Source organism: Pipistrellus kuhlii, unplaced genomic scaffold (genome assembly GCF_014108245.1).
Source record: "Pipistrellus kuhlii isolate mPipKuh1 unplaced genomic scaffold, mPipKuh1.p scaffold_m20_p_3, whole genome shotgun sequence".
In the NCBI taxonomy this organism is placed as follows: domain Eukaryota; kingdom Metazoa; phylum Chordata; class Mammalia; order Chiroptera; family Vespertilionidae; genus Pipistrellus; species Pipistrellus kuhlii.
Window position 1 is genome coordinate 120,395,175 of NW_023425529.1, and position 23,166 is coordinate 120,418,340.

At 39.8% G+C, this 23,166-nt stretch overlaps 1 protein-coding gene across 3 annotated transcripts in view; it reads right to left on the minus strand.

The window, feature by feature from the left end:
* Positions 1–23,166, minus strand: part of DIAPH3 (diaphanous related formin 3) — a 473,874-nt gene that overhangs the window by 397,062 nt on the left and 53,646 nt on the right. For all 3 annotated transcript variants that reach the window (XM_045588685.1, XM_045588684.1, XM_045588686.1), the window contains one exon: positions 18,364–18,468. In XM_045588685.1, the coding sequence (XP_045444641.1) occupies positions 18,364–18,468 (105 nt within the window). The remainder of the gene's footprint in view (positions 1–18,363; positions 18,469–23,166) is intronic.

The following is a 23,166-nucleotide window of genomic DNA, read 5'->3' on the forward strand; positions in this document are numbered from 1 at the left end:
GAGTGAGAGGAGCGGCCTGAGGTCCCCTGTCAAGCCCAACTGGGAGCATGGGCAGACTCAGGTCCCTGCTGATTGCTTGTTCAGGCTTGTTACGGGAACTCGGCCTCTGCTGTGAGTGCAGCCATCTTATGTTAGGGAAACCCCGCCTCCTGCTGAAGGTACCACTATCTTTGTGGCAAAGTGACGATCAATTTGCATATTCTCTCTTTATTATATAGGATAATTAGAAGCCAAACATACAGTAATCCCTGAAGAAAACCAAAGAAAGTACATAATGAAAAAGCATAATGCTTATTTTATTATCCCAACTCAGACTTCTAAATAAGAGGAGCCAACAACCTATAAAGAATAAAAGTTATTTATCAGCAGTCCTTTTGACAGAAATGTTGATGTGCTTCATACCAAAAGAAAATGTTATACTATATGTAAGATCCTAAGGGAAAAAACATGTGAGCCAAATATATACGTATAGTGAAAATGACTAAACAATAAAGAAAACTTCCTATTATCTACATAAAAAACTCAGCAATTAGAACAAGAAATCTACTAAAGACCAAACTTCAGACAAACGGCTAGAGAAATATTAAGGACTGGTGATGAACATTAAAATACAGTTACTCACACAGATAATAAAAAAAAGAAAAAAAATACAGTTACTCATAGAAGATTTAAAGTGGATTAATATAGTTATTCACAGAAGTAAAGGCAAATGAAGACTAGAAAGAAGAAAATATATAAAATGTGACTATATGCTCAAAGTAGATATAGCACAACCACAAGAGTCAGTGGCATGGACAGCAAATACAAAAAAAATATTTTAATACACATACACTTTTCTTTTGGTCTCTCTCCACCAAAAAAACCTACAAACAGTGATTAATTAACCCACTAGCAATAAGCATCCTCGATCCCCAGATTGATCTTGAAATATCATTTGCCACTAATGGAAATTACTGAGTCCAGGTCTAGTATGAGAAAAGAGAAGAGCCTGGATCATCTTATTTTACCAGATAGGAATGAAACAACGCAAACTACAGGGTCATACCCAAATGACAGGAGCCAACTAGACAAGGTCACACTAGTCAGATATTTGGATAATTTGAACTTTACTAAGAATAACTACAATATTATTAAAAATTATTGATCACCTTCAAAGAATAAGGAAATAACTATCTTGAAAACTGGCAAATAAACATAAATATATCAACTATTTATCCTAAATGTTCTAAATCATGAGATGATCAGTATTTAAGGAACTGTCTCTTTAGAAATGCATTCCAAATAATAAATGAAAATGAAGTTACAGAATTATATGACAAGCATAAAGTACCTCCTAATAACAGATCATAATACTTCCTATGGTCTTGCCAAAGGAAACAAGCCTGCAAATGGCTGCCACTTTGTAGGAAATACAAAGACAAACATCTGAGCTTAACTACGAGTACACAATCAACAAAATCCAGGTTATCCTGGATAAAATCAAGGAAGGATAGGGAACCTAATGACTTAAAAACCTTATTCAAAATTTTTAAATATAAGCAAGAATAAATCATGGCACCTGGTTATGTACTTCTGGATGTTAAAACTATAAAACTCAAGGATGCAATACCTGTAAAAAGTCAAGATAATAATTATTTCTAGAAAAAAAATAATAGAGTTTAGAGACTGGGGTAGAGTAGCCGGAAGGATGGCTAGCAAGATTCTGTTTATTGATCTTAGTGGCTTTCTCCTCATAATAATTCATTAAACTACATCCTTGTTTTGGGGTGTTTTCTATAACTGTGTTTATCTATATATGTAAAAGCTTAAGGAACCATTACAACCGGTCGACCAAACAACTATTCAACTGGTTGCTATGATGTGCAGACCACCAGTGGGCAGACACTCAACACTCCTGGTAGTCAGTTCACTCCCACAACCAACCTCCCATGACTGGCCAACCTCCTACAGTGCCTCCCCCTGGCTGGCCAGCCCCAATCGGCCCCAATAGGGACTGGGCAAGATTGCCTCGAATGGCCCTGATAACCAGCCAGGCTGAGGGACCCCACAACTAGTCCTCTATAATAAAGAGCTAATATACAAATTAACCCTCACACCCTCACAAGATGGTTGCCTACGACCAGGCTGGCAGGGGGATTAGTGAGGGATGACCAAATGACAACAAACAGGCTGTGTGGGGTGACCAGGATGACAGGGGGTTAGTGAGGGACGACCAAACAACTGAACAAGCAGGCTGCATGGGGCAACCAGGCCATCAGGGGGCAGTTGAGGGTGACCAGGCCAGCAGAGGGGGCAGTTGGGGGTGACCAGGCTGGCTGGGTCGGGGGGGGGGGGGGGGGAGGGAAGGAGGCAGTTGGGGGCAACCAGACTGGCAGAAGGGGGAAATTGGGGACAAGCAGGCCAGCAGGGGGTACAGTAAGGGGTGACCAGAATGGCAGAGGGGGCCAGTTAGGAGTGACCAGGCTAGCAGGAAGAGGGCAATTGGGGGCAACCTAGTGGCAGTGGGGAGAAGTTAGGGATGACCAGGCCAGCAGAGGGGGCAATTAGTGGTATCAGATTGACATGCAGAGGCAGTTAGGGGCGATCAGGTCAGCATGCAGAGGCAGTGAGGGGTCATCAGGCTGGCAGGGAGGGCAGTTAGGAGCAACCAAGCAGGCAGGCAGGTAGGTAATTAGAGCCAGTAGTCCAAGATTGTGAGAGGGATGTCCGGCTGCCAGTTTAGGTCCGCTCCCCAGGGGATCGGGCATAAGCTGGCAGTCAGTTATCTCTCTGGCAGCCTAGGAGCCCTCGGGGGAAGCCCCAGGGATCAGGTCTAAGCCGACAGTGGGACATTCCCCTAGGGGTCCTGGATTGGAGATGGTACAGGCTGGAATGAGAAGACCCCCTCCCCATGTACAAATTTCGTGCATCAGGCCTCTATGTTTATAATAAAAAGGTTTTAAAAGAATCAGTTTGACTTAGTGGATAGAGCATTGGATTGAGGATTGAGGATTGAGGATGGGTTCAATAACAGTCAAGAGTACATACCTTAGTTTCAGGCTTGATCCCCCACCTTGATTGGGGCACATGTGGGAGACAACCAATCAATGTGTCTCTCTCACAATCAATGCTTCCCTCCCTCCCTCCCTCCCTCCCTCCCTCCCTCCCTCCCTCCCTCCCTCCCTCTCTCTCTCTCTCTCTCTCTCTCTCTCTCTCTCTCTCTCTCTCTCTCTCTCTTTCTCTCCTTTCCCCTCTGTCCCCCAGCCACACCATCACTTCCACTCTCTAAAAATCAATGGAAAAATATTCTCAGCTGAGGATTAACAAAACAATAAAGATTCAGAAACCCTGTTTCTAGTTCTAGCCGCAGCACTAACTTGGGAATCTCACATATTCCCTGTGCCTTTCCTCATTTACAAAATGTAGAGATACTCTAAGATATACCAGATCTATTGTAAATAAATAGTCCCATGACTAAGAAAATGTAAACTAAAGGAAACTAAAAAAGCCATTTTTAACATAATGCCAAAAAAAAAAATCTTTAACTCATGAAAACAGTATAATGCAGCTTTCCCAAGAAGTCTTAAAAAAAAAATCAAGTGTAACAATAATATATAAGAAGTAGTTAAAACATAAGGTGGACTAAATTTACTATTGGGCTATTTTGCTTTCCCACCTCAATAAATACCAAGGGCAGAGCTCCCAATTTACTTAATCTACACTGGAAAGTTTTCTGGTAATGAAGAATTTGAAATATTTGTATTACAATAAGGATAAGAATCTATACCAACTCTTATGGGTTGGGGGAAACCATTACTTAGCACAGTTAGTAAATGGCAATAAATCAGAGCAGCATGAAATTAGGAATGAATGCCTTTTGCACATCAAGATGATTAATCCATAAAGGGTTTTCTAAGTTTGTATAGACTTTATTCTATTTAGGAATAAGTAAACACTGAAAGGATGTCTCTTAAGTCCAAAATGAATTAAGAGAGATTTAGATTTAAGTTTATTACCACCAATTAAAGAAGATGAATTGTGCATTGAATCTTTAAAACTAGGCAAACTCACTGTTCTCCTTGCTACAGTGCCTGTTCTTTTGGGCATCTTTTTCCAAATCAGACTAGGTTCCTCTATTTGTTATAATATACACTAGAGGCCGGTGCACAAAAATTAATGGACTCAGGGGTCCCTCAGCCCGGCCTATACCTTCTTGCAGTCTGGGGACCCCTCAGGGAATGTCCACTTGCCGGCTTATGCCAGCTCCCTGGGGGATCAGGTCGAAGCTGGCAGTCAGACATCCCTCTAGCAGCCTGGGGGCCCTCAGGGGATGTCCAACTGTGGCTTAAGGGGAGAAGGCCTAAGCTGAAGTCAGGACATCCCTAGCGCTGCCAAGGAGGCGGGAGAGGCTGCCACCACTGCCTCTGCACTCACAGCCGTTAGCCCAGATTGTGGCTGAGCAGAGCTCCCACTATGGGAGCCCAATGACCACCAGAAGCAGCTCCTGCATTGAGTGCCTGCCCCTTGGTGGTCAGTGCACATCTTAGCGACCGGTCATTCTGCCATTAGGGTAAATTTGCACATTACCCTCTTATTATATAGGATATATATTTGTACAAGTGGCCAAGTATCACGTAGAATTTCTTAGTAGCTATAGTATACATTTGAACACTCATTTTGAAATTATGCATATGCATACTAGCCTTGAAACCACAGTGACTTGATAAGTTTTATTAGTAAAAGTACACCAGGTTTAGCCTTTAAATTCTACCAACTTCTAGTCTTTTGTTTAATGAACAATACAATAAAGAACATCTAGTGATGTCATATATAGCCCAACAGTTCTCATCCTTGACTAAACACTGGCATCACCAAGAGGCCTTTACTAAATACTGATACCGGGCCCCATCTACAGGAATTCTGACTTACTTGTTAAATATTAGGGCCCAAATATTATGTGATTTTTTTAAAATATATTTTTATTGATTTCAGTGAGAAAGGGAGAGGGGAGAGCAAGATAGAAGCATCAATGATGAGAGAAAATCATAGATTGGCTGCCTCCTGCATACCCCGCACTGGGGACAGAGCCCACAACCCTGGCATATGCCCTTAATCAGAATCGAACCCAAGACCTTTCAGTCTACAGGCTGACACTCTATCCACTGAGCCAAACCAGCTAGGGTAGTCACTGTGATTTTTAAAGTTCCTTAGATAATTCTAATGAATATACAAGTTGAGAGACATTGTTCTTGATTATTTTTCCCCTCAGTTCATCAGTTACATTTTCCCTATGTTTACTGAAAGGAAAACACTTTTCTCAATTTTTCACTTATTCCTTCAGAACTGTTCCTTCTTTCAAAAAGTTCATTCCATATGGGTAGATTCTCATTATTTTCATCTCCATTATAACCACATGCCTCTTCCTTCTGACACTTTCAAAGTTTTCACTACTTTTGCAGTTTTTAGGCATTAGTCATAAGAATCCAAAAAGCATGGTATGTATAGCACAATATCCTACGCCAAGAAATAACTCAAATAATCAAGATGAAGACAATCTCAGATGACCTCTAATGCCCCAGTCAATGTAAGCATCACTGACCATGTCAAACGCTAAAATTCTAGTAAATTTTACTAATAATAACAATGTTTTTACATCTGGCAAGTCTTTTTTTTATTTTTTTTTATTTTTTTTTAGTACTCTAATAAAGAAAAGTTTTCTTAAATAACTAAAATATGTTTAGAAGACCAAAAATAAACAATTCTAATTTGAATCTAATATACTTTTTTTCTATAAAAAAAGAAGAGATGACCGTTTTCTTCACTGCCACCTCTTGCCTAAACAAAACACACCAGAGTAATAGCAGAGAGCAGTAAACGCCATTGGTGCTGCCCAGAAATGACACATAAGGAAGCTGGATGAATCTGATCTGCTGGAAGATCATTTTAATTGTACATAAATAAAGCCTGTCCTATATAGGCACAGATGGAAACTAAAGTGCCAGGTAGATTATTAGGGAATACTCTTAACAAGAAATTGGTTCATTGCCCTAAGGCTCTGAAATTTTCTCCTCATCAGCAAGCAAGACCTGGAGATAAACAGGCAAAGTACCTCAAGCAAGGGCATTGTTCATTAATACATCTTATGCCAAGTACCAGCCACAAATTTTTACTATGCTTTTATGTTAGAACAGTGCTTTGATCAAATCCCTGACCTGAAATGGAAGGCAAAAAATAATCCACATTAACTTTAATTAGCAAGAATGCATAAAACTGTCTGGTTTTTCTACATTTCCAATGATTAAAATACAAAACTTTTAAAGAGAAACAGTGAAGAAAAGTGAAAAAATAAATAAGAGAACTACTTGATTTACCTGTCTCTGACAATGCTTTTCAAATTAACATAAAACTGAACTCTAAAAAATATAGAGACTGAAAGCTATGAACATGCCCCACTGTTACAACAACATTAGCAAATTGACACTAAAACAAATGAACAATAGATTTTCTATCTAGAGAAAATATGCCTAGAAGGACGACACTACAGAAAACCATACTCTACTGAGCCATAATTGGTACCAGGGTAACACCCTGCAAGATGCTTTTAAACACTATGTATACACACACACACACACACACACACACACACAATCTATAATCCTACACATATGAACTCAATTTATTTTTTAGGTTAATTTTAAAAATACTGTAGAGCATTAGTAAAATGAATAGGTACATCAAAAAATGGGAGGTAATATTTGCAATATATGCATCTGACAAGCCTTGTATCCACAAGACATAAAAGACTTTTAAAACTCAATTTTAAAAAGGGTGGCCTGGTCAAGGTGGCTCAGTGGACTGAGAGTCATCCCATGCACCAAGAGGTCATTGGTTCCTTGCCGGGACCGGTTTGGCTCAGTGGATAGAGCGTCGGCCTGCGGACTGAAGGGTCCCGGGTTCGATTCCGGGCAAGGGCATGTACCTGGTTGTGGGCACATCCCCAGTAGGGGGCGTGCAAGAGGCAGCCGATCGATGATTCTCTCTCATCGATGTTTCTGACTCTCTATCCCTCTCTCTTCCTCTCTGTGAATAAATCAACAAAATATAAAAAAAAAAAAAAAAAAAAAAAAAAAAAAGAGGTCATTGGTTCCATTCCCAGCCAGGTACATGCCTGCATTGCAAGCTAGATCCCCAGTGGGGGACATGCAGGAGGCCAGGAGACAGCAATCTATGTTTCTCTATCATTGATGTTTCTATCTCTCTCCCTCTCCCTCTCTAAAATCAATAAAAAGATATATATATATATATATATCCTATATAATAAAAGGGTAATATGCAAATAGAGTGAAATGCAGAAGTGAACAGCCAATCAAAGCATAATATGTTAATGATATGCTAAGGCTGATCAACTGCTGCTTGCTATGACAGGCACTGACCACCAGAAGGCAGATATTCTCTGGTCAACCAGTTGCTATGATATGCACTGACCATCAGAGGGCAGACAGTCGACCAGTCACTATGACATGCACTGACCACCAGGGGGCAGATGTTCCGACAGGTAGATTAGCTTGTTGCAGGGGTCCAGCCAATTAAGACTGAGGGAGATGAGCTGGGCATGCCCTGGAGCCCTCCCGCTGTCCCTCCTCAGCCCGATCATGCACCAGTGGGGTCCCTCGGACTGGCCTGCACCCTCTCAACATCCAGGACCCCTCTGGGGATGTCAGAGAGCCAGTTACAGACTAATCCTGCAGGCCATTCCCCTTGGGAGGGCACCAGAGACAGGGCTCATAGTTGAAGAGCGCTTGGGTGGAGCCCGCAGCAGGCACAGTGGGGCTGGGATGAGCTGGAGAGAAGGTAGGAGCTGCAGGCAGCGTTGGACTGCAAGTTTCAGCCCATCCCCTGCATGTCACCCAGAGGCATCTCACCTGTGCACAAAGTCATGCGCTGGGCCTCTAGTATATATATAAATCCTTCCACTTTCATTTGTGGCTTTTTGAGAATCACCATGACCTGAGGACGTTTCTTTGAAACCAGTTCTTATAAAGAAAGAAGATATGGTTCAATTTACTTTCTCATCAAATCTCTCTTGCCTTGTAGAAATTGTTTTACCCAATCTGTAGTAATAAAAGCATAATATGCTAATTAGACCAGATGGTCTCTGGACATCCTTCCAGACAACCTTCTAGATGAAGCCAGGGCTATAAGGGAAGTCCAGATCCCGGATGCCAGAGAGAAGCCAGTGCCAGCAGCTGGAGGAAGAAAGGCCTACTCTTGCACAAATTACATGCATCAGGCCTCTGGTATATATATATAAAGGGCAAAGGCTTGACCAGACACTTCAGAGCAGAGATACAAAAAAGAAGCAAATGAAGTGGGCTTCAGTGAGCTTAAGGAGATGCAAATTAAAGTTGCTGCTCAGCCCATGAAGCACCCACAAGGCAGGTCCACTCCTAGGTATCTGCCCAAAAGAAATGAGACATGACAGAAAAGGGGTATAAGAATATGCACAACCTTAGTCACAGGAGCCAAACCGGAGAAACCGCCAGCTCCACCAGAGGCCAGGCCAGCACCCATGGCATGTCCCCAAAGGAGTGAGTGGTGACGCAGGAACACCCAGACACAAAGGACAGACTGCAGTTCAGCTCCATTAAAAGGTTTCACAGAGGCAAATATAAGGAGTGTTGGCAGAAACAGGAGCACTCGCCTCCGGGGGTCGGGTCCGGAGAGACATAAAGGGTTTCCGGTAGCTCTAGTCCACCTCTAGTGGGCCATGACAAGTCAGAGAGGCCACAGTGATTTCTCAAGGTTTGGAGGCAGGGGTAGTTTCCAAGACTAGAGCTGAAAATTTGGGGTCAGTGGAGCCCCTTCCTGACCCACAGATGAGTGCTCACATGGCCTCTCCTAGGTGTGTGAGGCAGGTCGGGGTCTCTGCCCTCCAATTAAGACACTAATCCTACCATGTCCCGCCCTCCAGACCTCAAGTCATCCTAACCACTTCCCAAAAACCCACCTCTACCCTCACACAGGGTCAAGGCTTTGACTTATGAACTGGGGGACACAAACATTCATCCCACAATTAAAAGTGGACCTCAGGTTTGGCTCAGTGGATAGAGTGTCGGCCTGCAGACTCAAAGGTCCCAGGTTCAATTCGTCATACCCAGTAGGTATGTGCAGAAGGCAGCTGATCAATGCTTCTCTCTCATCGATGTTTCTAATTCTCTATCCCTCTCCCTTCCTCTCTGTAAAAAGTCAATAAAATATATATTTTTTTTAAAAAGTGGACCTCAGGGACCACAAGAATGTTTTTTATCACGATGGGCATGTTACACAGCTGGATGCATTTGTCAAAACTGGTCAAACTGGACTATGCTCCTCACTGTAAGGAAACTATACCTCAAAATCAACTGAATAAATGTGATTAATTTTCAAACCTAAAAACCTTATTGGAGCCAAAAAGCTAAATTACTGGGTAATTTCTACAAGGCAATGAGAAATTTAGTGAGAATTTAAATTGAACTATATGTTCTTTCCTTAGAACTGGTTTCAAAGAAACTTCTTCAGGTCATGGTGATTCTCAACAAGCCACACATAGAGATGGAAGGATTTTCGGTCAGTTGGTGAGTGGTCAGCAGTCAGTGGTCAGGTGCTGGCAGCACAACATGTACACTGGCTCCCAAACCAGAGGCTTGCCTGGGTGACCACCAGGAGCAGGGGGACACCACCAAGAGCAGGTGGACACACAAACACTCCCTGCCTTCCTGACTGCACCTGCAGGAGGGAGTGGGGGATGATGGTCCAGTAGCCTGATTCAGGTGTGCTGACCTTTCTGTTTCTCCCACTGATGGACACAGCAGGGAAGGCCCACTAGATGTACACCCACCTGTGTAGGTTCAGCTGGTCATCTTTTATTTCTTTTAATATATTTTATTGAAAGGAAGGGAGAGAGGTAGAGAGCCAGAAACATCGATGAGAGAGAGTCATCGATCAGCTGCCTCTTGCACACCCCCTACTGGGGATATGCCCGCAACCAAGGTACATGCCCTTGACCGGAATCAAACCCGGGACCCTTCAGTCCCCAAGCTGACGCTCTATCCATTGAGCCAAACCGGTCTCAGCTCAGCTGGTCATCTTCTAAGCCAGTCAGGGAGTCCATGTGAAAAGCCACTCTCAAAGAAAAAGAATGGGAGACCCTACTAACACTGCTCCTCGATCTAAAGCACCCACCATGTGCTATGTGAGAAAATAAATGCTGCAATTCGACTGGATATAAACAAAAGTTCCGGTCTGCAGATAGGCAGGACACACTGCACACCTGAGAAGGTGTGGGCTAGAGATTGTACCTGGGGGCGCTGCATGCTGGGCAACCATCGAAGACATCCATGCTGTGGTCCTTAAATGACACACAGCTGACCCTGAACAGAGGGTGGTCGTGCACGAGCCAGGGAAAGAACCAGCTCTATACCCTCTGGTTTCTCTTTGGTATCTCTTGCCCTCCAGATTAACTCAATTTAGGCTCATTTTAACATACTGGTTAAAAAACTTATTATAGATTTCTGTATGACTTTTAAAGTAATGTTCTATAATATTTGATATTTAACTGTATTTCTTACTAAAGAAGTCTAAGCAAGAACTACAGAAATAGGTAAGGTATCAAGGAGTAAAGTGAAACACTATCTACACTTCTCCAATTCATTCCTGGAAGGAGCTTTTGTAGTCACCTGACTGCAGAACAGATGAAGTGGGAAACAAAAAAGTTGAAGATAAAGTCAAAGGAAGCTAGCAAATTTCCAGGAGCACTTATAAAACAGAAATTCTGCTTCTTTCCCTAGAAAAGTACACCAAAAAGAAAAACACTAAACACAAATAGGAAGTAAAGGATGTCTTAGAAATGTGAAATTAGGCCACTCATATTAGATATCAGCCCAAGTAAAATGATCATTGACTTGCAGATGTGATACAGATTCTGATGGCATATTGGGGGAGGGGGGTTGCAGGGGGGAGAATGAAGTCTATAAGGGCTTTTAATTCCAAGCTAGGTCAGAGGAACTAGAAGTATAAATTTCAAAGTGAAATTTCTAAAGCATTTTATCCACCTCTATTGGGACAAACAAAAATGAAAAGACTATGTATGCGCTGACAGTTGTAATCTGTATAGAAATCAACAGGGTCAGCTGGTCCTCATCTTGCATATAAAAATTAAGTGGAAAAAAGAAAAACATGACTCCAGAAACACTAATGAGCAAATGCTTATCTCCATTGAATGGTTCTTAGAGACATAATGAAGGTTTGAACACTGTGTAGCACAATAAAATTTCCCTAAAAATTCTTAAGTTTCTCTCTCCCTAAAACTCCACCTCCCACAAAGGAGCAGACATCTCTCAGGTTTTCCTGTCTTCTCTCTCACTTGGCCTCCCAGATTACCCTCTTCACTCTCTCTCATCCACTCTGACCTTCTGCCTCCTTCCACTCTGTGGGATATAAGTTTTGGCTTCTCAGGACTTCTTCAGGTTGCACTGACATAGATTACTCTGAAAAAAAGCCTAAAAGTGGAACAACAAATACCGTGTTTCCCCGAAAATAAGACATCCTCCGAAAATAAGAATTACTTACAGGTTTCCTTCTGAGTGAAATATAAGGCATCCCCCGAAAATAAGGCCCCCCCTAGGCTAAACATGAGATCTGGTCCACTGATTCTGAAAGAAATGGAGTCAAAAGAAATTCACCAGGAAATTCAGGAATTGGATTGTTATGATGATGTTCCAGAAGATGATGACATGATTGTCATTGAATAAATGAGTAAATTCTTGATACTGTAGGATTCACAGTTTGTCTGGTTTGTGTTGACAACTACTGTACTATCGTACTGTATACAGGTAATAAATTTCCTTCATTTTCATTTAACAATAAATGTGAACCGTATTCTTCTTCATGGAAAAATAAGATCCCCTGAAAATAAGACCTAGTTCATCTTTGGGAGCAAAAATTAATATAAGACACTGTCTTATTTTCGAGGAAACAGGGTAGAAGAGTCTTCCTAACATAAAGAAAAGGGAAAAGGGAATGTTTTATTCACTTTAAAATGGGGGTGGGGGATGAATATTGATCTAAACCCTACCCTCAGGTGTTCTTTTTAACACAATCATTAATTGTATATAAACTAGTTTTGTATAACCTAGTTCATGGCTTTTTGTCTGGGAGACTTTCACATTACCCAGGCATAGTGTAGCCAGAGCCAGCTCATCCTAAATACAACTCAAGCACCCATAAGAAAATATTCACCAACATAAATACTGGTATCACAAACATTAGGTTTGATCAACCAAAATCAAGAAAAAAAGGAAACTTTCTTTTCCTTACAGATTATAGAGTTAGCATGAAGGCAGCAAATCTATTAGCATACTAGAGGCCTGGTGCACAAAATTTGTGCACAGGATGTGGGGGAAGTCCCTCAGCCTGGCCTGCACCCTCTTGCAATCCAGGAGCCCTTGGGAGATGTACAACTGCCAGTTTAGGCCGGCCTGATCCCGCAGGGATTCCTGCGGGATCAGGCCTAAACTGGCCGTCAGACATCCCTCTTGCAATCCAGGACCACTGGCTCCTCTAACCGCTTGCCTGCCTGCCTGATCACTCCTAACCCTCTACCTACCTGCCTGCCTGATTACCCCTAACTCCTCTGCCTGCCTGCCTGATTGCCCCTAAGCACCCACCTGCTCATTTGCCTGCTTCATAGCCCCTAACCACTCTGCCTGCCTGCCTCATTGCCCCTAAGCACCCACCTGCCTGCCTCATCGCCCCTAACTGCCTCTGCCTGCCTGCCTGAGTGCCCCCTAACTACTCACCTGCCTGCTTCGTCACCCCTAACCATTCACCTGCCTGCCTCATCACCCCTAATCACTCTGCCTAATAGCCCTAACTGCTCGCCTGCCTGCCTGATCACCTCTAAAGCCTCTGCCTCGGTGCCTACCCACCAGGGTGGTTGCCTCTGCCGCCACGGCTTCATATGGAAGGATGTACAGAAGGACATCCAGAAGGTCGTTCATCTGTCCAGTCTAATTAGTATATTACGCTTTTATTATTATATATGTCCTAAGCCTGATTTGACTACTCACAGCATAAGAATCTTGTCTACAAAAATCACCAGTGATATCTACAAATAATGCTTTAAGAATTTTAAAGGAAGAGAAGGATTAATAATATTAAAGCATAAAGAAGGATGAGAGCCGGAACCGGTTTGGCTCAGTAGGTAGAATGTCAACCTGTGGACTGAAAGGTCCCAGGTTCCATTCAGGTGAAGGTCATGTACTTTGGTTGTGGGCACATCGCCAATAGGGGGTATGCAAGAGGAAGCTGATCGATGTTTCTCTCCATTGATTTTCCTAACTCTCTATCCCTCTCTCTTCCTCTCTGTAAAAACTCAATAAAATATCTTTTTTTTAAAGGATGAGAAATATTCTCAGTTAGATTAAGCATACAGATATGTAATAGCTCTATATATTAAATGCTAGTTCCCTTACACTTAGCAAATAGGAAAAATATGTAGGCAAGTGGGGCTTAAGAGATCCTCTTCTCTGTTCCAGAATTTTCTTACACTGTTTGGGAACTGTGAATTCACTTCCATTTGGACTATCATGTCACATCCTACTTTCAAGGTCTGTGCCACTAATTACAGAATAGTCTGCCCCTCTACCTAGTAATTGAACAAAAGTAAAATCAGTAACATTCCTTTTGGAAGAAGTTTTCTCCAATAAACTTACTGAGAAACAGCTGAGGCAATTCATTTACCAGGAATAGGCCCTTTGACCATGTGGTAACTCTCTCATCTTGTGCTGTGAGTATAATGGGTGAGGGGAGGTCTTTTAAGATGCTCCTCTGGATGGAAAGAGTAATTTCCAAAATTAATTAGGGATAAAGAGAGATCCTGCATAGGCAAAAGTGTATTTGGATGGTATATCAGGCTGCTTACAGCAGCAAAGCAAAAATCCAATTTATAGCAGTTTAAAGAAGAGCACGCATCACCTCACACACGTAATGGAATCCTCTGGAGACAGGATTGCATCAGACCAGAGCAGAAGCTCCAAGACATCTCATCCCAAGCAAACCATACCCTCACTAACATGTTCAATGGCAGAAAAGGTGGCTTTCCTGCTCTGGATCCTTTCATGAGAGAGGGAAATCTTTCTGAGAAACCCTGAGTTTCCCTGGCCATCAGAGTGTACTGGCCAATTCTAGGTCATATGTGCATGCCCTAGGAAGTTAGGAAAATGCAAATCTGGCATTTACAGCCTCTACACATGATATTTGCTTAATAAATTTTATTAATCTTTCCTAACTAAAAAAGTTTTACTATTTGGCTATCTAAACTGAAACTTACTAAGGTCTTTGAAATAACCTTAACTTGATTGATTTTTCCACCCTTCTAAAATCCAAGTTTATCTACATTAGTGCTACTTTGAGAGTTAACATTTCTAAAGCATTTTCAGATCATCAACTAGGTCCTAGTACTATTTTCTAAAAAGTTATATTACCGTATTTTCCGGCATATAAGATGACTTTTGAAATGAAAAAAAGTCAACCGAAAATTGGGGGTCGTCTTATATGCCGAGTATATCCCGAAAAACATCTCGATATGCTGCTAAACGAATTTTCCAACTCGATCCCTCACCAATCACTGCAAGGCTGCTCGGACTGCCTCTCTAACTCAGCCAATCCAAGCAGGCTTTTTATGCATGCAAATTACACATGTTCTGTACCCGAAGCTACACTGTGTTCTAGTAAAAAGCCTGCTCAGATTGGCCAGAGTCAGAGAGGTGGTCTATTAAAAAAAGAACTGGTATTGCCTCGGAAGTGGGGGTAGTCTTATACAGTGAACATAGGCCTAAACCTATGTTTTAACTGTAAAATTAGGGGGTCGTCTTATATGCCTAGTCGTCTCATACACCGGAAAATACGGTAATGTAAGTTGGCCAATGTGGCTCAGTTGGTTGGGTGTCATCCTGTGGACTGTAAGGTCACCATTGGATTCCCTGAGAGGGCCCATGCCCAGACTGCAGGTTCAATCCCCAGTAGAGAGCGTTTGGGAGGCAACCCATCAATGGTACTCTCTCATATTGATGTTTCCTCTCTTCCTTTCCCTTCCTCGCTCTCTAAAATCAACAAAAACGTATCTCAATATAAATTACATTACTGCTTAACTACAAAAAAGAATCTCAAAGCAAATTATAAGGCTAAAGTGATAACAAAAGTATATCTGATACAAATGCTGCACGTTTTCTCTAAAACAACCTATGCATGAATTTTTATTATGTTTTTCTCAGAGAAACTTTAAGTACTCATTAACCTAAATATACTGTCATGACAAAGTCCTTATCCTAGAATTAATAAAATGTGTTTCTACTTCCAGAGCAAAAATAGATGAGTGGTCAGCTTGAACTTTCTTACAGCATTAAGCATCTGCCAAATTACTCAGAACCCTCTTAGGAAAAGCCATGATCCTCACATACTAATTAAATGAGCCAATGCTTTAATCACACATTAGATAACTAATCTATTTCAATCCTGATAATCTAATTAACTAATTCTGATAAATAAATTCCAACCTTAGTCCAAAATGATTAGAGGATTAAAGTTTAACATCAATGAATACAAACTGAAAGAGGCCCACTATAATGAAGTTCAAAATGTTTTTTTCTCCTATTAAAGAGTCTGTTTATAACTTGAAATTCAAGAATTAAAATACAAGGTTTTCTAAACCAGTTCTAATATTGTATCTCTTGTAATTATGTTAAGTGAATTCATGCTTGTTGGATTAAAATTCCCAAACAGGGCACTCTTCCAATTATTCTACGTAAAACAGTTTTACCATCTTTACCCCAACCCTTGCTATTTCTTCCACATCACTTTTCACCTATTTCATGCCTTTCTGTGTTGTCCTATGTTGCTTCATAAGACACATGATAAATTATTTTGGTGCTCTATCTTCAGTGCCTAAAATAGTGCCTAACATCCAGAAACTTAGTAAATGTGAGAGAGGAACAAATGAATGTCTTAGACCAGTGGTTAGTGAACTGCGGCTCGAGAGCCACATGTGTCTCTTTGGCCCCTTGAGTGTGGCTCTTCCACAAAATACCACTTACGGGCACACAGGTACAGTGCAGCTGAAACTTTGTAGCCCATGTGCAAAGTCAGTTTTCGGCTCTCAAAAGAAATTTAAATCGTTATGCTGTTGACATTTGGCTCTGTTGACTAATGAATTTGCTATGGACTATACTATTTTAGATATATAGACTCACTAATAGAAAAATTTTATTTTACTTATCTACATTTATTTACATTTTTAACTATGGTATAATAATTTCAATAGCACAAACAAAAAAATCACAAAGCAAAAGAAAACAAACAATTGCTACTAACACCACTGCTACCACAGAGGCAGCCATCGTTATAAAGTCCATTATGTTGGAATGATTGGAGCATCGTCCCATGCATAAAAGCTGGAAGGTTCGATTCCCAGTTGGGCATGTGCCAGAGACAAAGGATCAATGTTTCTCTCGAACATCTCTCTTTCTCTCAATCAATTTTAAAAATAAAAAAATCCTCAGGTGAAGCTTAAAAAAAGCCCTGGCCGGTGTGGCTCTGCTGGTTGGAGCATAGTCCCATATACAGAGAGGTTGCTGGTTCCATTCTCCATCAAGGCACATACCTAAGTTTCTAGTACGATCCCCAGTGGGGACACTTACAAAAGGCAAACCAATCAATGTTCTCTCTGACATCAATGTCTCTTTTTCCTTCCCTTCCTCCCTCTAAAATCATTTTTCTTTTAAAAAGGAAAAATAAAAAATAAATAAAATAAATAAATAAAAAGGAAAGAAAAATCAATAAGCGTAACCTCAGGTGAGGATTAAAATTAATAATAATAAAATGTTTTGTTTTAACCTTGGAACAATTTAATTCTAACAACAAACGATGTGGATATTAGTTCCAGCTTATGAATGAGGAAACTAAGGACAAAAAAGGTACAGTAAGATGCCCCAGATGAAACAGAGAATAAATAAATTGATCTAAAACATAAAAGATCTGGCTCCTAATGTTGTCCACTTGTCTTTGTCCTTTAGTGATGTCCAAGTATCACTAAAGGACAAAGACAATTTTATATCAAAATAGCAGGTACAAAGCCTATTTATATAAAGAGCTGAAGTCACGGTACTCACTGATTCCTACAACTGAACAACAGCCTGCAAGAACATGGGACATGTTTAAAAATTAAACATCATTTGAGTCTTTCTTCCAAAAGAAATACCAGAGAGTCACTAACTGGTCTAGCAAATAAATGGAGTTAAAGTATAAGTACCTTACATTCATTTAACCTGGCCTTAGGTTAAAGTATCCAGTGAGACTCCAGTATGTAATTTCTCCCTAATCCAATTCTATATCTTAATTTCAGCCAAAATCATTTCCCAGTCTTTCTACTGATTGCTTCTTCATTAGCTTCCATTTTACATTTTTCATCTAACCTATTTATTTACAATTTTTATATGACTGGTCAAGCTCATTTTTTGGTCCATGAAATAAATGTAATTGATTCTGTGTGCTAGTCATGGTTTCTTAGACATTTACTCGTTACTTCTACCCACATATTTTACCTTTTCTTAGAACTGGTAGCCAAGTTAATACTCAATGCTCCTTTCGATTTCTATACTTATAATCTGCTATAACTTTCTCCATAGGAAAACTCACATTAAAGATATGCCTCCACGCCACTGTAATATATCCGGATTTAAGCAGTTAAGAGTAAAATCAGTCTCACTTTTCTATAATACAAATATCATCTCAATTTACAAGTGATAGAAAGTCAATAAACATCTTAATTCACTATTAAGAAAAGTTGTCTAACAGTAAATAAATCAACTAATCACAGTGTTTCTTAGCAATGTGAGTGGCTGAAATATAAAAGCAGTTTAAAAATTATGAGAACTATTTTTTAAATTAAACCATCTTATAGTTCTTGCCAGGACCGGTTTGGCTCAGCGGATAGAGCGTAGGCCTGCGGACTGAAAGGTCCTGTGTTCGATTCCGGTTGAGGGCATGTACCTTGGTTGCGGGCACATCCCCAGTAGGGGGTGTGCAAGAGGCAGCTGATCGATGATTCTCTCTCATTGATGTTTCTAACTCTCTATCCCTCTCTCTTCCTCTCTGTGAAAAATCAATAAAATATATTTTTAAAAAATAAAAATAAAAAATAAACCATCTTATAGTTCTTGTTTCTTTAATTATACACTCAAAGTCCTCTTGTTCCAGTTCCTCACAAGCTTACCCACTTCATTAGACAAATGCATTGTTTTTCATACTATCACATGTTTTAGCAGTTTTCCACTTGACAGTTTTACTTACTGTCTTCGAAGCAGTATTAATGTACTGCATCACCATTTCTTTTTTGATACTGAAGTCTTTTTCCCGCAATGGTGCTTTCTTATCTTCATTTAAATTCATATCTTCCTGGAAAACACAATTAAAAGCCTCATTTTAGAATCTAAGTAGAGCAGCCACTCTACATACACTATGAATGGAAAATCAATTTGTGACTAAAGCAACATTAATTGTTTTGGAATGATTTACGTGTAGTTCTGACTGGAGAAGAGAGAGAGAAAAAGAGCTGAGGTATAGAGGGAAAGTATTCTAGATCATCTTTAAAAGTAAAACACTTACCAAAACAGCTTTTTAAATTCACAGCAGGCTAGTAAAATTACATTCACATCACTGTAGATAATTAGGCAGTTGAAGATATCTGCCTTTCATAAAGTCAGTAGGATTTAGGATTAACAATTTCAACATATGTGTGTATATATGTTTTTACAACTGTACCTGAAGCTATCTCATACCATGTTGAAAGAGCTGCTCCATGTATCATAAAAATTAAAAAGTAAATAAGCCAACCACTTTAGAGATACTGAAAACTACAAGCAACTATTATAAAATACCTAGTACTGATTCCAAGTAAGTGAAGCATTCTATAGTTTTAATCTTTTTCTCCATCACATCTGAAATATTCATCAACTACTTAACTTTACTCAATGTTCTAAATTATATAAAAATTACACTTATAAAAAGAGGTTACCACCTAAAAATCTAACATTGATCAAGTACCATTCAAAAAAGGGTTTAAATGACCTAGATGTTGCTATAGGCAATTCCTCACTAAAAATACAAGTCACATATATTCACATAAATATAAGAATTGTTACCAGGATCTATCAATTAAGTTGCTAAAATAAAAGGCTATCTGGCAAAGGAAAGGAACTTAAGACAAAGAGGCTGAAGGAGAAGATCAGATTTCCTCCTGATCTTAACCTTGAGTTGTGATACGCAATGTAAAACACCTGAATGTATACAAATGCCATATCCACTTAGAAATGAGACCATAAAATTCAGAACGATGGATCACCTAAGGAGCCCAGCAAGTTAAATGTCTCCCAAGTTTTAGAGGGTGCTACAATTCATTAGACACTATAGTTTATGCCATTAGCTGACTCAGTTTTTGGCTACCAAACTATTCAAGCACTTAAAAGTCAAAATTCCCTTCGTTGCACCTTGATATAAATATTTAGAATCTTATAAGTTGTTCCATTTGACACTCCAGTAAATGGTAGTAATTAGTAATGTCTCTCTTGGCTATTCTAATTAGTAATATCCTATTATGTGAATAATGGTTTGTTTTGTTTCTTCTTTTCCCCCTCTAAGCCAGTAGTTCTCAACAGTCTTTAACACCATTTAGGACACATTTGGAAAATATCTGGGGCATTCTGAGGTGATGCTACCAAGATTTGCTGGGGGAAGGTGTGCTGGACTTTCTGTAACATACTTTTGTTAGTCCTATATAATAAAATAAATAAATAACAAACAAACTATCCTGTTTCCCCAAAGACAGATAGGAGCACGTATCTTAAAAAATAGAGAGAGGAAAGAGAGAGGAAGAGAAAAAGAGTAAGAAAAGTTTTAAAAAAGAAGCCAAATCCCACTGGGTGGCTCAGTGGGTGAGCATTGACTTATGAACCAAGAGGTCGCAGACTTGGTCCTGGATTGCAGACTTGATCCTCAGTGTGGGATATGCAGGAAACATCTGATCAATGAGTCTCTCTCACTGATGTTTCTCTCTTCCTCTCTGAAGTATGTGTATACTTAAATAATAAAATAAAAAAGAGAAAGTGAATCATAATTATCTAAGCCTAAATTCTAATTCAATGGAATTAGATGTTAACTGGAATTCATATGTAAATTGCTGCATATTAAATATTTCTTATTGTGTGGTCTTAATATACATTGGATTTTCCAAGAATCGAATTACCAATCTATAAATTAGTCACTACAGTCACACTTTCTTTGAGTGTTTTCTTTTTTCTCACTTTACCAATAGTTGTGCTCCATTTCTGAAATTTAGGTATCCCAGGGCAATACTGCTTTTGATATTTGAATCACCAGAACACTGTATCAGCCTACAATGTAGCTGTTGTACTCACAGGGCATACGGTAGAGATTCAAGGGTGTGACTGTGTTGAACCTTCTTGAGTAGTTATGGCCCATTGTTTATATTGAAATAATATTGTATTATTATACAGAATAGTGAGATGTCATATTGTTTTTCTAAATTATAAGTATAGATAATATAAGCTGTCTATAAAGATTTTCACTGAAAAAGAAGGAATGGAGATGTTAGGGAATAATTATAACTAAAGGGGTGGGGGGGGTCTAAGAACATTGAGAACCTGTTTTAAATTACTCACTGCTAGTGGCCTGCTGCACAGATTCATGCACTGGTGGGGTCCTTCAGCCTGGCCTGCACCCTCACACAATCTGGGACCCCCTCAGGGGATGTCAGACTGCCGGTTTCAGCCCAATCTCCGAAAGCCAGGCTGAGGGACCCCACCAATGCACAAATCTATGCACCCAGCCTCTAGTATGCATATAACATCATTGGTTAATCTCTTCCCACCCTCCCTTTTTTCCCTTTCCCTCTGAGATTCATCAGTCTGTTCCATGTTTCCATGCCTGTGCATTGAGCATGTCCCCTGGTGATCAGTGTGCATCATAGCTAGACACATGTACATTGAAATACCTACTACACTGCATAAGTATAAAATGACACTAAAGCTGCAGATTTTAAAACAGCTCTGAAATGGTAGTTTACCTCAATATAGCAATATATTGTTACATGTATACAATTCATTAAATATCTATTAAGAAAACACTGAGCAGAAAATACATACAACATATAATTGTATAGGGCCTGGTGAGCAATTTGAATGAGGTCAATATTTCAGTATTGAGAAATAAATATCTACTCTTTAAACGGAAAAAAAAAAATCTTAACAGTTGGCTATTTAACTGAATATTATCTCATTCAAAACTATAACTTAAGCAGTCATCAAATCAAACTTCAGTTTCTATCTGTCTGAAGAGTAATTGTTTTTGTTGTTAAAGCTCTAATACTTTAACAACATAGATTGTAAATCAACTTTTTCTAATTAAATTTATTGGGGTGACATTGGTTAAATTTATATAGGTTTCAGGTATACAATTCTATAATACATCATCTGCATATTATACTGTGTGTTCACCAAATCAAGTCTCCCTTTATTACTATTTATATCCCCTTTACTCTCTTCTACCACCCTTTTCCCTCTGGTAATCACTATCCTGTTGTTTGTGTCTGAACTATTGGTTGTTTGAGTTTTGGGGGGAGGGTTTTGGTGTTTTGTTGTGTTTTTGCTGGTTTGTTGTTTTTTTTGCCTTAATCCCTTCAACTTTTTCTCCCAGTCTCTCGCTTCTTCCCCCACCTCTGACTGCGGTATGTCCTCTGTATCTATGATTCTATTTCTATTTTGTTAACTAGTTCATTAGATATTACATATAATTGGAATCATATGGTACTTGTCTTTCTCTGGCTTTATTTCCCTTGACATAATATTTTCCAGGTCCATCTATGCTGTCACATATTAGGTCTAGTAATAATTAATGTCGTTTTCTAATACTTTTTTAAATCTAATTTATTTAAACAACAAAATTTAATCAACAATATAGTTGCCGTTGTTTTCTACTACTTGTGCCCAATGCTCAGGAAGCATTTTAATCCCTCTGTTGTAAAATTCTTGTGATTTTGATGCAAAAAATTCGGTCAATGCATTTTTGAGGCATTCTTCATTATTAAATTTTTTTCCAAGAAGAAAGTTTTGCAAAGAACGAAACAAATGGTAATCGGAAGGGGCAATATCAGGAGAATATGCAGGTTGAGGGAGAACTTCCCATTGCAACTGGCGCAGTTTTTCAGCAGTGATTCTTGCAGTATGCGGTCGTGCGTTATCATGGTGAAGAATTATGCCCTTCCGATTAATCAGCGCGGGTTCTTTTTCTCTTAAAGCTTGGGCTAACCTTTCCAATTGGGCACTATACACTGCACTTGTAATGGTTTGGTTAGATGGTAAAAGTTCATAATGAAGAATTCCTTTAAAATTCCACCAAACACACAACATCACTTTTTTCGCATGCAAGTCAGGTTTTGGCGTGGGCTGCGGAGCCTCATTTTTGTCCAATCATTGAGGCTGCCTTTTCAAATTAACATACAGCACCCATTCTTCATCTCCGGTAACAATTTGCTCTAAAAACGGCAAACGGTTTTGACGAGAGAGGAGCGAACTGCAAATTGTGACTCTTTGATTACGGTTGTTGTCGGTCAACTCATGAGGAACCCATTTTCCAAACTTTTGGACTTTGCCAAGTGCACGCAATTGATTGGAAATTGTTTTTTGTGAACAATTTAAAGTTGTCGCAAGCCTTGTTGGGTAATTTGAGGATTTTGCACCAAAAGAGCTTGAAGAGCTTCTTGATCAAAATTGGACACACGGCCTCGACCACTCTTGTCATCTAACGAAAAATTTCCCTCGCGAAATTTCTCAAACCAACGCTGGCATTTTCTGGCGCTAACTGCATCTTGACCAAGAGCACTACAGATGTTTTTTGCAGCCTCACTTGCTTTTCTTCCTAATTGGAACTCGTAAAGCATGCAGTGCTGAATATGCTCTTCATCCGCCATCTTCTTAGCCCTAGTTTTGCAACAAAAACCAAACCAAACACAAACTTTTTCAAGCAAAACTTGTTAATTGCACTTCACACGTTCTGTAGATACCACGTGTTTGAAGGTTA